General features: G+C 40.8%; 1 protein-coding gene across 1 annotated transcript in view; it reads right to left on the bottom strand.

The window, feature by feature from the left end:
- KIFAP3 (kinesin associated protein 3) overlaps positions 1 to 21,501 on the bottom strand; it is a 249,844-nt gene that overhangs the window by 107,424 nt on the left and 120,919 nt on the right. Inside the window, exons 12-14 of the mRNA XM_030206053.1 lie at positions 7,559 to 7,667; positions 6,041 to 6,153; positions 2,272 to 2,437 (exon numbers count right to left, since the gene is read on the bottom strand). Coding sequence (XP_030061913.1) covers positions 2,272 to 2,437; positions 6,041 to 6,153; positions 7,559 to 7,667 — 388 coding nt within the window. The remainder of the gene's footprint in view (positions 1 to 2,271; positions 2,438 to 6,040; positions 6,154 to 7,558; positions 7,668 to 21,501) is intronic.

Below are 21,501 nucleotides of genomic sequence, written 5' to 3'. Positions count from 1 at the left end.
ATCGCGTCGGCGAAGTCAAAGTCGGCAATGGTGGCTAAAATCACACCACGAAAACTGAAACCGACCGAGCGGCCACTAGGCCGCAACGAGGCGTCCCCGCTAGAAAGCGAGGGAAAAGAAGGAGCGCGTGCTCCACACGCGCAAAATTCTTTTTTTTTTTTTTTTTTTTTTTTTTTTTTTAAATAAAAGAGAAAGAAGAAGAAGAAGAGGCCGAACAGGCCAAAAGCGACGATCCGCGTAAACGCGGTCGAAAAAATCCGGCGGCTGAAACGAGAGAGAGGGGAAAACACAACTCTCTCAGTCGCGGAAAAAAAGTAACTGGCGGGAGCGGTCGCGCACGGGCGGGAAGACGGCCGCGCATGCGCGGTGGGCGTGCCCTGCGTGTCGACCGTCCCGCGAAGCTTATTTCCGGTTGGTGGGGGCTGCCGCGGACGTCACCCAGTCGTGAGAACAAGCAGCCTGCTTGTCCTCGGAGAACTCACTATACGCAGGTTGCAAAAAGCAAATACTGAGAAAACTCCAAACAGCCCAGAATACAGCAGCCAGACTCATCTTAGGAAAACCAAAATATGAAAGTGCAAAACCCTTACGAGAGAAGCTACACTGGCTCCCACTTAAAGAACGCATTACCTTCAAAGTATGCACATTAGTCCATAAAATCATTCACGGTGAAGCCCCAGCCTACATGTCGGATCTAATAGACTTACCACCAAGAAACGCCAAAAGATCATCCCGAACTTTCCTCAACCTCCACTTCCCTAATTGCAAGGGCTTGAAATACAAAACACTGCACACGTCAACCTTTTCCTACATGAGCACGCAGTATTGGAATTCATTGCCACGCAACCTGAAAACGATCCATGAGCAAAAAACCTTCCGCAAACTACTGAAGACCCACCTCTTTGAGGAAGTTTACGGAAAGGACCAAAACACATAAAACCGCACTCACTGTTCAACAATGCATCACTACAGCCACTCTGAATTCCCATCCCCTACCCCACCTTCTCATCTCCCGCAAACTTACCTCACTCATACCTTACTCACAGAAAATGTATACCAAATGCTTGCCTGTTATTATATACCGCCCCTCCTGTTTCCCGCGGGTTCCCTCCAATGTATCGCCCCTTTTAGTTTCCCGTTCTTTCCCTCCAATGTCTCAATGATCTTTTCCATTATTATATTCCTTGTTACAAAACTTGTCTTTCATAACGCTTCATAATGCAATCCATTACTGAGCTGTAACAAAATGTACTTCCAGTTTTCATAATGTATTGTAAGCCACACTGAACCCGCAAAAAGGTGGGAAAATGTGGGATACAAATGCAATAAATAAATAAATAAAATAAATAAAAAATATGAGACTTTCCCTTTTGCACTAGCGTGTCACACATATATATCTGCAAGATATAAGACACTCCTGTTGAAAAATTCTACTAAGTTTGGTATTGTATAACGGGTTATAGTAGAAAACCGCCACTGTAGTTTGACAATATTTCTAGGATAAGCAGCATAAAATCTGTTTTACTCTTTTGGGATCTTGCCAGGTACTTGCAACATGGATTGGCCACTGTTAGAAACAGGATACTGTACTTGATGGACCTTCAGTATGTCCCAGTATGACATGCTTATGTTTCTATGTTCTTATGAGTTAGGGAACTGCTCCTTTCAAACTTCCAACTACCTCCCTACAAATAAATCCTAAAACTATCGCCTCCAACTACCTATCAACTCCCATAACCTCCCCAATAATCGTACCTCCCAAAACTACCCCCTCCCAATCATCAACCCACTCCCCAAAACTACTGCATCAACCAATCACCCCATCTCCCAAAACTAAATGCTCCTATAACTTCCCCCCAAACTACCTACCAATTACCCCACCCCACAAAACTACACCCCAAAACCAGTGCCACCTACTCTCAAACAACCCCATCACCTTCAGCTCCCCCACCTATCCTATAACTCCCATTATTCCTCCAAACACCTATTCCACCCCCCAAAGCCAACCCCAATTTCCCCTCAACTACAACCCAGAACTACCCCATCCCAAATGTCCCCTCCCCTCTCTCCCTTAAGTCAAAGGCACATATAGACACAACTACACCAAAACAAATACATATGGAGGGGTTAGAAAAAATTCCATGAGTCATGCTCTGCATACTTTCCCTACTTGTTCTTCTATAAGATGAGATCACTTGAGCCCTGTGAGTGGGGAGGAACAAGGCACAAAGAATGTTGTGTGGCTGTCTTTGAGGATTACAGTGTACTCACCTGGTTTGAGCTTATCTTTCAGATATGGCACTAGGTTGTACTCCTTCAACACAAGCTCCCAGTCTAAGTCAGGTATAGTCAGATTTGCAAGTGTTCCTAGACACTCAATTACAAACTCCTCCTCTTCATCATTGGAGATCTGAGCTGCCAAGTCTCCCACATAATCCTGTGAGGCAGAAAAAAAAAAGATTGGTGACTAATGTTTGCAGATTTCTTACATGCACATTTGATAGAAGATATCCTAAAAACCCAACTGGTTTTGGTGGAGAAGTCATTTGCACAGGTTCGGAAAATGCTGGTGTAACTCAGGTGTCATCAATTCCCTTGCAATAAAGTGAATATTATCATGCCCTTGAGGAGGTAACAATTCCAAGGAAGAAGCATAAAGGGATAAACACCTAGGACTGTTCTAGCTAGGCACACAATTGGGATGTGCTCAGGGAGAAGTTAAGTGGGTTTACTTAATCTAAGGCCCCAGTTTTGAAGGAAAAGTGTCTCTTTCCTCTTTTTTGCTGCCCAGTAGCAAAGCAGATCTGCATTCAGCAGTTCAAGGCCTTGTTGGAGCTGGTCCCTGAAGGGTCACCGAGACCTCGGGACAACAGTAAAAGATACTCCCATGAACGGCAGTTGTTGTACCCCTTCGTTCTGCCTCCCAAGAAGCAGACTTAGATCTAAACAAGGAAGAAAGCTACAGATCATATGAGGGTGATACCCTTAGAACTGCAGAGATAAAAAGAAGGACAAGGAAAGCACACTATCCTGAACTTTTTTCAAGGGCGGCAGAACTATTCCTAAGTGGGAGCTTGTGGTACTAGCCTGGACCCAAAGTCTCAGGAGAACTGCAGAAACTAGAAGCTTTCCCCAAGAAGAGATTCCTCCTGCCTAATATCTAATGAGGAGTCTAGTGGTAAGGGACTGGAACCAAGCTGGAGGGTGGAACCCATAATAACCTAACATCTGTGGACTGGGAAGGTGACAAAAAGGAGTATCAAACTGAGAGTTGTCTAGAATTATTTTTAAAAAGGCAACCCGAGAGATATTGGGTGGAGAAAGATGAATCTAAGTGACAAGGGTGTGAAGGGTGGTCTGATCAAATTATCCATCAGATCTTGCTGCATTGCTAGTGCTATTTTCCTTCTTTTTTCATGTTTTTCTTTAACTTTATGCCAATACAAACTTTCAGTAAAGAGGAGAAAGGGAAGGAGAAGCAAGAGAGCTTCTATGGCCCCCAAATAACTTACTTTCAATCCCCCAAGCAGGTAAACCCTAGGGCCACACTGCTACAGATGCCATAGCCCTCCAGGACTAGGACCTGTGGGTCGATGTTCTGGACCAGGGGCTCTCCTTCCTTGCTCAATCATCCCCTAAGAGCCCATGTCGATCACAGACCTTAGTTAGCACCCAGGGAGCCAAGTCATATACCAGAATCCTGCTGTACCAGACCAAGCTCCAACTACCTGCTGGGGGCAGAGAATACTAGCAGGTTCCAGTGCTATACCACTCCTTATACTGGTGATGGCATTACTGAAAGTCAGTGTTCTCTACTTCCCTTTACTGGCTGGGATACATAATCCATTAATCTGGACTGGTTTAGCAGGATCATATGGGAAAAAAAACTTGAACAGGAAAGTGTATATAAACACTTAGGAGGAAAGAACAACAATCTACCATAAATTACTACAAGAAACAAATATTATAAGAGATTAAAACTGATACTTTGTGCTGTTAAAGCACTTTTCAATAAGATACAAGCTATAATCAGCTAGCAATTTCTGTACTCTCCTACAGCTTTGGAATTGTAGACCGATCTCATAAAGACGTTGAAAAACTGGATATGAATTCGAAAATACCTCCATGCTCATGAAGTAATTTATAAGAATCAGTGTATGCGAAGACCATACACTCCAGAAGCCAAAGGAAGAATGGGTCTCAGAAATATATTATACATACAGAGCTACTGCCATTGGCCTACTTAACAGCATCAACAGCCCCAAATAAGTAAAAAATGTTAAAACATGAAGGTAAGTGTCTAGACTTGGTTTCTGTTCCTCAATTTGGATGACCATTCCAACAAATAGAAGAAACGAGTGAGAATCCACCAGTACCATTAGAGAAGGAAGCATTAGAATTCAAAAACATGAGAAAAAGCTAGTTAAATTAATTAGATTAACAAATGAGGAAAACAAACGGCAAATGCACATATATATATTTCGATCAAAACCAGACACATAAATTGTTAAAGAAGATATTAACTTAAACCTACAAATGGAAAGACTGACTAACTGTTTGCCATTCCTAACATCGGGTTACTCCCTCTGTGTTTTTTTTTGAAGTGTGAAAGTCATTTAAATGTTTGCTTTTATTCCATCCTCTAGCTGGTGCCCAGTCAAAATAGCCCTGACAAAAAAGCTCCCGACATAATAGTCCCTGACATAAAAGTCACTGTCAAAACGGCCTGCGCACAATATAGCCCTTGACAAATTAGCCCCCCCAACAAAAGGGCCCGATCAGGCTGCCCAGAATATGGCACTGCATTTTTCTTCCTATCTTACCTTGCCAAACAGGATAAGGTTGGTAAGGCTATGAAAATGATGACAATATTGTTTTGTTTTGTTTTTTTTTTTTAAATTAGCATGTCAATGGAAGAATAGTTTCCTTAAACAGCAGAACAGATCATGAATACCAATTGGTAGCTACAGAATTTTGTTTATTTATATATGCTTTATACAATGCAATGCTGGTAAGAGCCTTTATCAGTGAAGATTTCTTTCACTTTTAGTTTATCATCTTTTTTTGTGATGTTATTTTTTTCTAGGGGGCTATTTTGTTAAGGGGGCTATTTCGTCAAGGGTTATTCTGTGGGAGGGGCCATTTTGTCAAGGGTTATTTTGTTAGTGACTGATTTCTCGCTATTTTGTTACAAGGCTGTTTTGTCGGGGCTTTTTTGTTGGGTTTTTTTTTAAATCAGGGCTATTATGTCGGGTGCCCCTCTTGCTATACAGGGATCCTCTGTGTATATTCCACACCCTTCTGAATTTTGTCACTCTTTTCGTACTTCACCACCTCCACTAGGAAGACATTCTTGTTGAATGCATTAATATTTGTTCATTTTCTTATTTTTAAGCTGCTAACAAAATTGTAAGTTTTATGTTAAACTGCTCTCCATCACTTTGGGTAAATTTCTTCATAAAGGCAATTAATAAATCCCAATAAATAAAAATTCCAGACATCCACCACCCTTTTTGTGAAAGTATTTTCTTATGTTGCTTTTAAGTTTGCCTCCTTATAACTTCAATTCATATCCTCTTGTTCTGTAGCTTCTCTACTTTGGAAACTTTGTTTATTCATTAATACCTTTCAAGTATTTAAACATCTGTATCGTATCTCACCTGTCCCACCTTTAGAGATGTTTAAATATGAAAGGTACTACAACAAGCAAGAATTAGCAGTAAATTTGAGAGACTGATATCATACTCCACATACCCTGACAATTAGGAGTGAAATGCATTGCTGTCATGGTATGTGCAAAACTAACCCATTCGGAGACACTGCTGCAGAGAAGAATCCTGATCTCAGAGGGTTTTAAAAATTATTACAATATCTGTTCCTGGGGTAAGAATCCTAGTCATGGGACAATTAGATATTACATTGTCTGTTACCAGGACAAGGAAGGCAGGGAGCATCAAGTTATCATACAGTCAGCACTCAAGATAAAGATCCTGATGGCACAAAACAAAGGGTCCTGAGATATTACACAGATCATACTTACAATAAACAAGTTTTTGGTTGTGCCGTCATGCTGAGAAATGTTCCGAATCATTTTCATCAACAATGGATCCTTGAATTTTAGTGCTCGTTTCATCAACATCTTCAAGCCATTTCCTGAAAAAGAAAATGTAGGTCCTCCCTTTATTGGAAACTGCATGAGCTTAACAAATGGTGAACAAATTAGAGAACAGACTGTGATTTTATGTCACAGGACATGTACTTTGACCCTCACAGTGGATTACTAGCATTTCAGGAAGCCCTTTGCCCTGCCTGAGGAATAAAGCTTTTTCAAGTACAGTACCAAGGGGGCAATTCTATAACTCAGTGCCAAGATGTAAACACCATAATGGGGAGCTCTTAGCCCCAATTTATAGTGGCACATAGGTGTGCCTAAGTCATTAAAAAATACTAGCCACACTGGTGTGCCAAAATATAGGTAAGTCCACTTATGGTAGATCAATGGCTAGTGTAAGTTGGAACATCTAGGTGTGCATTGCAATTGCATGTCACTTGGTGACACACCCATGACTAGCCATTCTTCACCCACATTCCCCTCACAGTTACACACCAGGCAACTTTAGCACACCTTGCACTTGTGTGTTTACATGCTAATTATTGCTACTATTCTATAAACTACATGTGCACAACAGACAAAAACCTCCACAGATAGGGTATACCACGTATAAAACAGTAGAGAAAAAAAGAAGAGGAGTCTCTTTGGACACCATCTGCAAGAGATTCCTCTTCTTTTTTCCTCTACTGCCTAATAATAAGCACCATTGTGAAATGAGGGGGCAAAGTTTTAGAATAGCTTGCCACAGAAAGATTACGTAAGTTATTAGAAATTGGCAAAAGACTGATTACTTAGACAATACTAAGATTGACAAGGTTTTCATTTGAAGTCAGATGGATATTGTCAGTTGTTAAAATATTAATGCAGGGGAAGATGATTTCATTTACTTTTCTAGAGAATGTAAAAACTTCACAGTTTTATCGTTTAATGAGATGTATGTTTTATTGGGTTTTACAAACAAAAAAGAAAGAAAGAATAAACTTCAAAGTCTATACAATGATTCATAAGATCATATACGGAGAATCCCCTAGCTACATGAATGACCTGATCGACCTCCCAATCAGAAACAGATCAATGTCCTCACGTACTTACCTCAATTTACACCTCCAAGACTGCAAAGGAATTAAATACAAAACCTCCTATGCATCCAGTTTCTCATTTTTGGGCAGCCAGCTTTGGAACGCTCTACCAAGATCCATCCAAACTATTAACGATTATCTACCCTTCAGAAAAATGTTGAAGACACATCTCTTCAAGCAAGCTTACCCTAACAGCCCAACTTAATCTTATAAGCCCACCCACACAACTCCTGCTCTGAAGATGATTATACCTTAAACCATGTCTCCCAAACTCCTTATACTCATCCCCAGTCTTCTCGTCCTGGGACAGCAGTGTACTGGCAGAGCTGTGTATGGGACCTCGTACTGGACTGCAGGAGACACTTACCTTCACAGATGAGCTGTGCATTCCTTTTATTAGCAGCCAGATTAACACAGAATGAAATGAGCTCCAGGTCAATGCGTTCTTCGGAGCACTCAAAAAGCATTTTCATCAACTGCCAAAAAGCAGAATAAATAAAGCATTAGAGGCCCAATCTTGAGTCACTATGGGGCTCATTTTCAAAGCACTTAAGTTTATTTATTTATTTGTTGCATTTGTATCCCACATTTTCCCACCTCTTTTAAGGCTCAATGTGGCTTACATAGTACCGTAATCGGCGTTAACCGATTCCGGTGTGAACAAATACAAGGTGTGAGTAGTTTCAAGGTGATATTTTGGTACAGTGAGATACATGTATGGTAAAGATAATTGGGGAGAAAACTTAGTGAGGGAAAGGAAGAGTTAGGATATGTCCGTTACGATCTTTGGTTACGTTGTGTCGCAAATGTCCAGGTTTTTTATGTTGGGTCGGTGGGGTATGCCCTTCTGAACAGTTCTGTTTTTAGTGCTTTCTGGAAATTCAAGTGGTCGAGTGTGGTTTTTACTGCTTTTGGTAGTGCGTTCCACAGTTGTGTGCTCAGGTAGGAAAAGTTCTATATTATTAACTTTGTAAGTCTAAGTGCTTTGAAAATATGCCTCTATGTAACTTGTAACACAAAGACCAAAATTCCAGGACATAATGACCCATGAAGAATAAGATCTCAGTGCCACTAGGTAACATGAACAGTAGGGACAGAATTCAAGGTCATTATAGCACACTCAATCAGATGCCCTCTTTTCAGTGCACAGATCAGTGGCTCTATGTAAGAATAGGTATACAATATTCAATGAAATTTGATTTGGTAGTTCAGTATGGAGAACAGGGAGAGCTTAGCAGGAGTGTTCCAAGCTAGAATCGCAATCTATGCAAGATGCACCTTAGCACCCCTGCTCCGCAGCCACCACACCCATCCTTAGAGCTTACAGTTCAGTTTAGAACAAAGCACTGTCGGTGTTACCAGTCAGATTTTCAGGATATCTACGATGAATATGCAAGAAATTCATTTGCACATACTATCTCCATTATATATAAATCTCTTTCATGCATATTCATTGTGGATATCCTGAAAACCTGCCCAGCAAGGAGGTATTCCAGGACCGACTTGGGAAACACTACACTTGTTTAAGGTCAGTCTGCATTTCACAGCTTCTCTCTTATTGAGCCTGGTAAGCTAAATCATGAATACTATTCTTTAAACAGCAGCAGAAGCAATTATCACTTTATTTTTACAGATACTAGATTCACCAAAATATCTGATATCCAGAACCACTGTATGGTACATAACGCTTCCTAAGGTTATCCAGCAAGCCAACCAAGAACTTGGATGTTGAATTGAAAACACTGTGCAACCAAACGTAGCCGAGAGAACAAGCAGTTTAAACAGTAATAATGAAAGTGGTGGAGGGGTGGTGCTCCTATGTTTTATAGTGAGCATTAAGTCAAACAGACAACAAAATATATAATTAAATATTTATGGATAGAAATTCCATGTATCAAGTGAAAGAGAATAGCAATGGGGGTACCATCCACCTGGCCAGAACGAACAGACAGAAGATGAAATGTTAACAGAAATTAGGGAAGTTAACAAATTTGGCAGCACAGTAACATTATCCCAATATTGACTGGATAAACATCACATCAGGACATACTACAGAAAGTTAAAGTTTCTAAATGAAATAACCGACTGCTTTATGGTGCAGCTGAGGTCAGAAACTAAAAAGAAGAAAAGCTATTTTAGACCTAGTCCTTAGTAGAACACAGGATTTGGTGTGAGAGATAAGTGTTGCAGCCATTTGGCAGTAATGATCATAATGTAATCAATTTAACTTAACTGTAGAATTTGGATATTTTCCACTGAGTTTGTCTAAATAGCAAGGGGGCGTGTTTTGGGCAGAATTACGGCAGGCCCAAAATTAGGATGTCTTTCAGCAATAATGGAAGAAGTCTACAAACAAGTACAATTTTATCTAGACCTGCTTCAATCATATCCAAGTGAAAAAAAAAAAAGCTCTGAATGACCAGCTGACCAGTGGAGGGATTAAGGCTTGACCCCACCTTAATCTCCCAGTAGATACTGCCCTCCTCCCACACCCTTAAGAACTGAAACTGAAAAGATACACCAGACACTATGACATCATCAGGTATTACGGGCATACCAACAGAGCAACAAGTAGCACCCAGGAGTAGTCTAACAGTAAGAGCAATGGACTGTGAACAAGAGGATCCAGGTCCAAATCCCACTCTACCTAGTACATTTGTGGTAGAAATTGTGAGCCCTTCAAAACCACCAAATTACCTACTGTACTTAAATATAGGAGTGTAAAGGATTTTAAAGATTGCTTTTCAACTCTGTCTGAGTGACCGACAGTGCACTTGGAGTCTGTATTTTTGATTAAAAGTAATTCTGTTTGTGTGAAAATGACTTGGAATGTGGAAGAAGGTAAGACACGGCTCTAATTAATTTGGTATGTGCAGGAGGGAGATGGAGCATGTTTAAGGTTCAGGAGATAAGCCACCTGGCCAATGGTTTGTTTATCTGAACCAAGAGCATGTGACTAAATTCTCATGCACATTCTTGTAATTTTCCTTGGCTCTGAAAATGAGTTTTAGCTTAATAAAAAGGGAAGCTTTTAACAGTGAAATCGGAGGATCATCTATGGGTAGACATATCGCATACAAAGACTGCTCCTGGTCACGAGACTCCGGCTTCGCTAAAAAAGGGGCTTCTCTCAGCTGATGCAAAAAGCCTGGGTGATGTGTGACCAGTGATGTATGTATAATATCTTTCTTTATTCTCCTGGTCAAGAGACTCCTAGCTTTGCTTGGATGTAGTAACCAGTGATGTATAGTTTATTATTGCTTTTTCTGGTCTAGAGACTGCTGGCTTTGCTTGGATGTAGTGACCAGTGATGTAATGATTGTTTCTTTTATAGGTATTGTTGTTTCTCCTCAGCTATATAACCTAATCATTGTGTATATATTTTAATCATGTGTATCTTAGACAATAATGACTCTCTGTTTAACATGAACCTCTAATAAAAGTCTCATTACCTAATATGAATCCAAAAGAATCCACAGTAATTATTAAGCAGTCTGTGTCAGTGAGGCAGGCTGTAAAATTAGAGCAGTACAAGGAGGCACTTGCAGGGTGCAAAATGATTCTGTTCCTGAAGGGATCACAATAAAACATAAAGGAGTTATGGTGGGAATTGTATCTGGGTACCATTGTTTAAAGTCCACTGCACTGACCACTAGGCTGACCTACTTGACCTACTGATCTTTAGGGATGTCTATGTGACCATTTCTCTCAAAATGATGCCAGACATTCTTGTACTTTGGTATTTATAAGTTGGATGTGTCAATCTGGAAAATGGCTCCTCTTTTTAGGCATCATCTGTGCAGAAACATCCATACCTGAACCATTTTCAAAAGGGAAACCCAGATGTTTTCCTGTTTGAAAATGGCTCTAAGATGGACTTTTTTGGGATGTAATGAGTTAACTGTCCTAATTCTGACTTAGACTTTTTTTTTTTAATGCTCCACCAGGGCACTAGTGAGCCATCGACGAACATGGACATCTGAATCAATTGCTGTCTCCCTAATTTAAGATTAATAGCGACTCAGACTGATAATCGTGCAAAGTTTATGATTTATATCTACTGCGAGAACTCTCCTGCATTCTCTCCTTCACAATATCATCAGCGAAATTGCCTAAAAATAACCCGCAAGGATCTCTCTCAAGTGCCAAGCACTCCAAACATGATCTGTCAACCCTGGAGAAAATGGCGCCGGTTAAGTGCCCTGTTACTGTATTGGACCTGATATTAGATGAACTTCGAGCACTCCGTGAACTTTCATGTAGGCACTTTGAAACAACTTGTGAACTTAAAAATGAAGTAGTTGCAATAACTGAATCCCTGGCAGCCTTTCAGACGAAGGTTAAGGATTTAGAGTGTTCAGTTGACCACACGGTGCTTTTGACTGCACAGCACCAAGATGTCTGATCTAAACATTTGAAAAAGCTTGACTTGGAAAAAGCTTGACCTTTCCAACAGATCTCAGCACATCATCAGGATTTTAGGCCTGAGAGAAAGCATTGACGGAGCTAACATGATAGATTTCTTGACAAAGTGGATTCCAGCTCTGCTTAATCTCTCTTTTGATCCTCCTCTTGAGGAGGCCAAATACAAATGCAACCTGTTGTCGCCAAACTACTGCGGTTTCAACACACTCTTGAAATTTTAACTGCTGCTCGCACCAACCCAGCTCTTCAACTCCTGACCTGGCGAAAACAACAGCATGGAATAGCAAATCCTCCTTAGATATGCGAGCTCACCTCAAATCCATTGGAGCAAGTTTTAGGCTCCAGTATCCAGCACACATGATAATTACTATAACTCCCCCTAAGTCTTTGACTCGCCTGAACAACTCCAACATTATCTCAACTGCTTTCAATCTCAAGGAATGTCCTGAGTATTAAGGTGCTCTTATTCAGCTGCAACTTTGAATGTCTGGACCTGCTCACTATCACACAAACTGTCTGTTCCCTCAAAAGGTTCTTATACACATACATTATATATACTAACTGCTTGTCTGTTTCATTGCTCGGTTATTAAGCATATTTCATCTTGTCTTGTTATAAGCTTAACATTCCGAATATGTTAAAGTAAATACTCTATTTTCATTATATGATTAATCTAAATATCCCTTATGGAAAAATAATGAACCTAATAACTTCAATATAATACAATCAAACTCCACACAAGAACACCAAATCCAGACAAAAATATTCTTATTTCCAATTGTTTTTATTACAAAAAAATATTATAATTCAATATCCATGTACCAAAACATTAAAATATTAAAATGTATGAAAATAGATTTTGCGCTATATCACAAATCCTTTATTATACAACAAGGATACAGATGGTTATCTCCTAACTGTACTGAATATGTCCCTCTGGTTCCAATTAGAACAAACCCTCACACACTATTAAAGGTGTTTGGTCACTAAAAGTTATCTGCAATACTGCCACTAAATGTAAATTACCCTTCAATTCATTGTTGACTAAATTCTCTCTTGCCCCTACTAATTATTTTCGCTGGCTACAACTGCATCACTAACCAAATTGAATGTACTAGAAACGTTTCACACTAATATGCCAACATTAATCAGACTCTCTTCGAAAAAGTCCATAATACAAGCTGTTTATTAATACAATTTATAAGGACAAAGACTCCATCATACATAACTGGGGAGCAGAAGTCTACTGCCAAATAGATGAAGAACCAAAAAACAAAAAAAAAATCATCTCTAACAGTTCTGCGACCACTCTTCAGCCAATACTCTACAATCAATGTTCTTCCTCTATCACAGAGCTGTATGGACTCCAAGAACACTATGTGCTGCAGGTTTAGTTCCTTCAAATCACTGCTGGCATTGCAAATCATAAGTTTGAACCATAATCCATATGATCTATGACTGTGCTCTTATACCATCTTTCTGGCAATCAATATGGATTACTATTAAAACAATTTTTCATCTTGACAGGCCTAACTCAGCAGCAATTGTTATTTTTAAATCGAAAGCAATCCAGGACCAACTACATGATCACCAAATACAGTTATTTGATATTTTAATTTCTGTTGCACAAAAGCTTGTCCTAGCTATTTGGAAACAAGCAAGTTTGCTAAATACTCATTTTTGGTGACAGCCAGTTTTATTATACCATAAACTCAAAACTAAGAGTGCAATTAAGAAAAAAGGTCCTTGTTAAATAAATATCTCAAATTTTCCAAATATGTTACATAACTTTATCTTACACTTCATTATAACTTGTACTTATTCAATTGTTTATGAATTCCTTCCTATTGTAGAGGCCTCTAAACAACTCTTTTTCAGCTTATTTTTCTTTTTCACTTATACTTTTGTTTCTCATTTTATCCTCACTGAGCGCACCAACTTTTTTTTTAATATTAAAATGATTGTATTTTTGTATTCTTGTTTATAATAAAATAAATAAAATTTCAGGAAAATGAAAAAAAAAAAAAAAAAAAAAAAGAAAATGCTCCTCCACATGAACTCTCTGCTAGTCTATTCTGAGGAAGATATAAACTGATACCAGAAATGGTATTTAGCTACAATTGTTTTTCTTTGATTTAATTTATTATTGTACTTATTTTGTATATTTTCCTTTACCTTGTGTAAAAAGAAAAAGTGTTAAAATAATTTTAAAAAATTAACATTGCTGATTCAGAAAGACCAAAATAAATCTCAGTGAACTCAGAAGACATAACAAGATAAATCAAACAAGTAGAAAATCATCTAGACCAGATGGAATGCAGTTTCAGACCTAGTATAAATAATTTCTAACATATCTGAAGTTTGGAGGGTAGCCAATATAACACCAATTTTTAATTTGATCAAAAGTGCATGCTTTAACCATGGTGCAAAAGAATTTTCCATGGAAAGACTGCCCAACTGAGGCATAAATGTGTATTTTGATTGGATCAGAGTAGGTGGAAAATTGATAAGCAGCAACTGAGCAGTGAATAGATGATGATTACAACTGGCAGGGGACTATCAGTACACAGGAGTATTATGAGTGTCATAAAAGTTAAGTGCATGAATGGATCCGAGTTGATAGGTGACAAATCAAAGGAGGATTCAGAAACTGAGTGCACAGGGGACTAATGAGGAGGTCCTTGAGTAAGTAGGCGAGTGGATGAGGGGATGTCATTAGTGAAAAGGAAAGTATAATGAGTAAGTAGACAGTGGTTATAAGTAGTGTATATGACTTCTGACATCCTTTTTTTGGTCAAACTAGTATGGCCATTGATTTTTAATATCCTACATATACCTTGAACTGTACAAAGAATGAAATCTGAGAACACTCTTGTTAATGACATGTTACTAATGAATTGGACAACTATTATATGCATAGGCGCCGACTCCGTGGGTGCTCAAGCACCCCCAATAATTTGGCAGTGGCACGTGACGACGTCGACGTGACCGTTCCCTCCTTGCACCGTCTGTCCCGACTCCTTGCCCTGCTGTACCGCTCCGCCTCTTACCTGGCTCCTTCCTTCAATGCTCCGTCTGGACTGACTCTCCGTGTGCAGACACTGCCTTTGCCGTCGGAAGCTTTCCCTCTGGCTCTGCTCTGTTCAGTTTCCGGTCCCACATAGGCAGGATGATCAATCATCATCGTGCTGCAACAGAAAGGCAGAGCACAGAGGAGCTTCTGGTCCTGGAGCCGCCGTCACCGAAGAAGCACGAACTTAGGCAGTGGTGGGGTAGGCTGGTGGTACCGCGCGTGATGGCGTGATCATGTCCTCTGTCCTCCTGTCCTCTCCCTCCCTTGTCCCGGGCCGGCTCCCGCTCCAGTCCCTGCATGCTCCCTGCCATGGCCCGCCCTGCACAGCTTCAACTTCTGGGCCCGCCCCAAGTGTGCAGCAGTTTCCTGTCCCGCATAGGCGGGAATCGCGGGATGCTGCAGGCAGCAGAGGGAAAGCTCGGGAGCGCAAAGGCAGCTGCTGTGTGGTCACTGGGTCACGAGTGTGCTTACCGGCGGCCCGGATTGAAGGGCAGAGATTGAGAGCGAGCCAGAGAGGACGAGGTACAGGGAAAGGTGCCAGCCCAGACCTAGACAACGTAGGTAAGGTTATTTATTTAGGTGTGTAGACATAAATAAGCCCATTTTAGACTGGAGAAGGGAATAAAGAGATGTCCATGTCAGCTGTGTTCAAAAATTCTTTATAAGGATCTCTGGTGAACATGAAAACGTTTGAAAAATACATATAAGGTCGAGTAGGGGCCAGCCACAGCATATTTGCCTGTATATTATTATTATTATTAACATTTGTATAGCACTAACAGACGCACGCAGCGCTGAACATATGACACAAAGAGACAGTCCCTGCTCAAAAGAGCTTAAAATCTAAATAATACAGACAGACAAGACAGTTACCGGTGAGGGAAGTAATGGGTGAGAAGGAAGTAAGGGACAACTGAGTAGTGGGCAGCTAGGAGCTAAAAGCACTACTACTACTACTTAACATTTCTAAAGCGCTACTAGGGTTACGCAGCGCTGTACAATTTAACATAGAAGGACAATCCCTGCTCAAAGCGCTTACAATCTAAAGGCAGCAGTGAAAAGGTGGGTTTTCAGATGACTTTTAAAATTTGGAGGGAGGGGGGCCTGGAACTCGAAGGGAGGGAGGTGGGCCTGGAACTCGGAGGGGCTGGGAGGGAGGGAGGTGGGCCTGGAACTCGAAAGGAGGTGGAGGGGGGGGGGGGCAGGGGGGGGAATGCACCACCAGTTAAAAAAAAATTCAGAACCCCCAATCATTTTGAAAAGTTGGCTCCTATGATTATATGGACTATTTAACTTGCTGGAAACTATGAGATGCTCTAAGTGGAAGTCTTCTGGATGCAACATGATGCCTGTCTGTGTAAGCCTCTCAACCATATACAGACTGCTACTTCACAATACCAGAACCTACACTGACCTATAAATTTCTCTGATGCCAAGATTGTCTACTTATCAGATCAATAAAATTTTAAGTGACTTTGAATTACCTGATTTCTAACTGCTTACATTTTAAAACCACACATTATGGACTTTTCCAAAGATTTTATTTTTCTTATATTCTCCTTACATCACAAGCTGTTTTATGCACTGCTACTGTTAATTGCTTATACACTGTTCACCATGCTATGGAAAACTTTCATATTATCTGGTTTGACCACATTGATAATCATTATTGCTGTATTTGTACTTCTTGGCTGCTGTATAATACCCTGTATTAGGAGATTGGTGCAACAGTTAATCGAAATTGCCTTGAATAAGAGAGAACCTGTAGGGCATGCATATGTTCTGTATAAAAGACTACGCATTAGCGCAGAAATTGAAAAAGTTGGAGATAATGTTTAATTTCTTTGTGATACACTTTATTTTGTATTACTGTCTTCCTCTCTAGGATCATTTAGAGGGTAAGGTATTGTAAGTAACATAAGGCCCAGGGAAGGTTAAAGAGGGGTAACTTACATCTCACTATAACCACTTTGTCACCTATAGCCCGATCCCTGCTCACGCTTTTTCTATGTGGATATGGAACATGACTTGTATCCTTAATCTCCCCATGTACGATCCAGGCCCATATGCTTCTCAGTGCCCATACATGAGGTCATGTGGCCAGAACGGGTAAGACGGATCTTTTCCAGCCAATGGAATTTAAGTGGTTTGCAATCTAAGACAGCCTACGGCCAGGGCACTAACTATTGGGAATACACCTCATTTTAACCATGTGAAGCCCTTACTCTCAAAAGGTCTTCAAGGGGGAAGATGTAAATAATGAGCACAGGTGTGCATCCTGAAACAAAGCGAAAGGGCACTTTGAAACTGGACAGAGTAAAATGCTAAAGTTGATAAGCATGTGAGCCGGAGACTCATGATCTGATAAGACATTCTTGCGTGCAAGCAGCCATGAGAGGGAGGCCAGTGTAAATAAACAGGAGAATGTGGATTAGCAACTTAAGGGAAAATAGATGGTGATCTCTGAGGAAGATAAGTGCTAAAGTTATATGAAGCATTGTCTAACATAAAAATATATAAACAGCTGATCCAGATCATTACTTTGGAGAGACGGGTTCAGATAATACCTTTGTATAGCAGAGCTGTTCTCCCATGAGAAATTATTAATTGTATCTGTATTTGAAAAAGAAATAAAGAAGCTGTATTTCTCATATACGTAGCCTTGTCTTCTATCACTCTTGATTATGGGTGGTTGGTACATACTAAATTGTATTAGTGATAGAAAGACTAAATTTTATTCAGTAGCAATGGGTGTGTAGCAAATGGATGGGGGAGAACTGTGTGGTTATGAGCACTGGAAGCCAATAAGTTGCAAGATCCGAGACAACATGGTTTTACCAAAGGGAAATCGTGCCAAACGAATCTCATTGAGTTTTGTGATTGGGTGACAGGAGAATTGAATCAGGGACGAGCTATGGACGTAATCTACTTAGATTTCAGCAAAGCTTTTGACACGGTTCCCCACAGGAGGCTTTTAAATAAACTGGATGGGCTGAAGATAGGACCTAAAGTGGTGAACTGGATTAGGAACTGGTTGATGGACAGACGCCAGAGGGTGGTGGTGAATGGAGTTAGCTCGGAGGAAGGAAAGGTGAGTAGTGGAGTGCCTCAAGGATCGGTGCTGGGGCCGATTCTGTTCAATATATTTGTGAGTGACCTTGCCGAAGGGTTAGAAGGTAAAGTTTGCCTATTTGCGGATGATACTAAGATCTGTAACAGAGTGGACACCCCCGAGGGAGCGGAAAACATGAAAAAGGATTTGAAGAAGCTAGAACAATGGTCTAAGGTCTGGCAATTAAAATTCAATGTGAAGAAATGCAAAGTGATGCACTTAGGGAATAGAAATCCACGGGAGACGTATGTGTTAGGTGGCGAGAGTCTGATAGGTTCAGACGGGGAGAGGGACCTTGGGGTGATAGTATCTGAGGATTTGAAGGTGACGAAACAGTGTGACAAGGCGGTGGCTGTATCTAGAAGGTTGTTGGGCTGTATAGAGAGAGGTGTGACCAGCAGAAGAAAGGGGGTGTTGATGCCTCTGTATAAGTCGTTGGTGAGGCCCCATCTAGAGTATTGTGTTAAGTTTTGGAGGCCGTATCTTGCTAAGGATGTAAAAAGAATCGAAGCGGTGCAAAGAAAAGCTACGAGAATGGTATGGGATTTGCGTAACAAGACGTATGAGGAGAGACTTGCTGACCTGAACATGTATACCCTGGAGGAAAGGAGAAACAGGGGTGATATGATACAGACGTTCAAATATTTGAAAGATATTAATCCGCAAGCGAACCTTTTCTGGAGATACGAAGGCGGTAGAACGAGAGGACATGAAATGAGATTGAAGGGGGGCAGACTCAAGAAAAATGTCAGGAAGTATTTCTTCACGGAGAGAGTGGTGGATGCTTGGAATGCCCTCCCGCGGGAGGTGGTGGAGAGGAAAACGGTAACGGAATTCAAACATGCGTGGGATAAACATAAAGGAATCCTGTTCAGAAGGAAAGGATCCTCAGGAGCTTAACCGAGATTGGATAGCAGAGCCGGTAGTGGGAGGCGGGGCTGGAGGTTGGGAGGCGGGGATAGTGCGGGGCAGACTTATACGGTCTGTGCCAGAGCCAGTGGTGGGAGGCGGGACTGGAGGTTGGGAGGCAGGGATAGCGCTGGGCAGACTTATACGGTCTGTGCCAGAGCCGGTGGTGGGAGGCGGGGATAGTGCTGGGCAGACTTATACGGTCTGTGCCCTGAAGAGCACAGGTACAAATCAAAGTAGGGTATACACAAAAGTAGCACACATGAGTTGTCTTGTTGGGCAGACTGGATGGACCGTGCAGGTCTTTTCTGCCGTCATCTACTATGTTACTATGTTACTATGATGCAGAAACCTACTGTGAGCCTAACTGCATGGTTACCGTGGGTCATACGTCCGACAAATACAGAGAAGAATTGAGTGTGTGTGTTAACACGAGCACAATACATTTTTGAACATTACACTAAAATGAATACTAATGAGGCCACTGAATATTCCGTGGCAACGCAGAGAGGTAAACAAGGGCTTTTGATGCAAGAATACTGTGAGATTATTATTTTTTTGCCAGTACATGGGGCAGCATACATCAACTTATGGAAAGGATTTCATGTCCGTTTTTGAGATTTAAACTGCCTTGTCTTATTTGTGACTAGAAGGAAGGTCCTGTCAAGTCTCAAAGGCAAACGAGAGGTAACAGGCATGTGTCAAATGAATACCGAAAGTGAAAGCACATTTCGGCACCTGTTCTTTTGCGCTTAAATATAAGCCTCACAAAAATTTTATGTGCAAGCAATTTTTGTGAGGCTCATATTTTGGTGCAGAACAGGCTCTGATGTGTGATGACACTTTTGGCTTTTGTTTGAACATGTGCACAAAAACCCATGCTTACTGTGAAATCTTTCTGCACATATGTCCAGCAAGTTCTACCCCATTAGCTACAAATTTTCCACGTATAAAATTTGCATACCATCAGCTTTCTGCATGGCGTGGTATTACGCTCTGTGTGCAGCAGCTCTACTGTGAGCCTTTCTGCACTGGTCCCTGGACGTGGCGGGGGAAGTGATTACAGGGATGTATGTTGTGTGCGACTCAGCCTCACCCTTCCCCTTTCTTTGCATTCCTTTCTTTCTCCTCACCTCATGCACTCTTCCCTTTCCCTCTCATACTTTACTATCCCTTCCCTTTTCTAGCTTTCACCTGCTGTTATGTACATATGTCGCTTTGGATCCTGTCCCTTCTTTAGCCAGTGCGAGAGTGGCAGGGTGGGTTTAAACTTTAGCTGTATAGTGGCATTATTCAGCTGGTCTCTGGTTACAAGTTTCTTGATAAGCCAGATAAAGAAACAACAAGCTCTAAAATATCTTTAGCTATATTGTATGGTACTAACATCCAAATATCTATCTGAATATTTGCCCCAAGATTTTTAAAGAACGGAAGAAACGTTGACACTTTACTAATACAAGAACCCAAAAAACAATGAAGGAAAAAAAAAAAGACAGCAAAAAACACACAAAATAAATCCAAAAACAAAAAAACATTTCTTCATAAGATCTGAGGGACCATCAGACTAAAGGGCATAAACACAGCATTTCAGTATGAAGAAATATCACTGAGTCTATAACACAGAACTTTATTAAATCATTGCCCTATTAATCTGAACTACTGTTTTATATTGGACTTCTTTGGGGTGCAAGCTATGAGATCAAAGAGACACACTATAAAAGAGAGGTAACTATTCAGATTAGAGTCAGTTCATATTTCTTCCCTGTAGGGGAGCGTAATAAACCAATTTAAATGATTGTACTTCTCACCCAAGACAGACTCTTTCAACACATTTTCAGAAGCAGCCTCAGCTAATAGCTGAAAAAACCTGCAGCTTGCTTCCTGTTCTCTTGGAGTAATTAATGGCCCATGAAAAACCGAAGAAAGGCAAGCTCTGCCAATGGTGCTTTAAAGCCTGCAATGGGGCTCTAAGTTAGAGTTCACTGAAAGGGAAGCTGCACCCTCTGTCCACTGCTCTGCCCTTCCAAAGTAAGCAGAGTGGAAGAAGTAGTCACACTACCTCTGTAAAGTCATCATTTCTGAAACCTATGAAAATTCTTCTGTGACTCAGAGAACAACCACGGTTTCAAGAGTCACAATTATCTCCCCTAACAGCATCACAGGAGTTTAGATAGGCGCTGTTACCTGTGACATCACATACACATGAACTTGAGAACACAACTGGCTTAGGGGGTAATTCTCTATAGACCGCCTAAAGTTAGGTGTCAGGATGATGTGAGCTAAACACGAATTCTATAATGGCAATTCGGCGCAGCATTGCTATTTAAGAATACTAGTGTAAGTCTACATTTATGTGCCTAACTTTAGGTGTGAACACTTGTGCTAACTCAATAGCTGGCATAAATGCTCACACCTAACTGTAGATAGATAGGCCTGTAAATGCTTGTATTCTATAACCCAAGCAAGTATGCTTGGCACAACCCTGACCCGCCCATACCCCTCCCAGGTGCATGCCCCCTTGCAGTTGCACGCTCTGAATTTTGCATGTGCAATTTATAGAATATCGACTAACGGCAGTTATGCACACTACTGCTAATTAGTGCCAATTAACACTAAAATTATATCCAATTAGTCACCAATGCCAATTAGCAGCTATTTAAGCTATTAAGTTACTTGAGCAGCTGACATTCTATAACTTGCATGCGTGACTTTGTGCGTTAAGCATAAAATTATGTTTATTAGATTTTATATACTGCCATTATTGAACATGCGGTTCACAATAATAAAATTG

This window comes from Microcaecilia unicolor, chromosome 6 (genome assembly GCF_901765095.1).
Source record: "Microcaecilia unicolor chromosome 6, aMicUni1.1, whole genome shotgun sequence".
NCBI lineage: Eukaryota > Metazoa > Chordata > Amphibia > Gymnophiona > Siphonopidae > Microcaecilia > Microcaecilia unicolor.
This window is presented reverse-complemented; position numbering and strand designations above follow the sequence as displayed.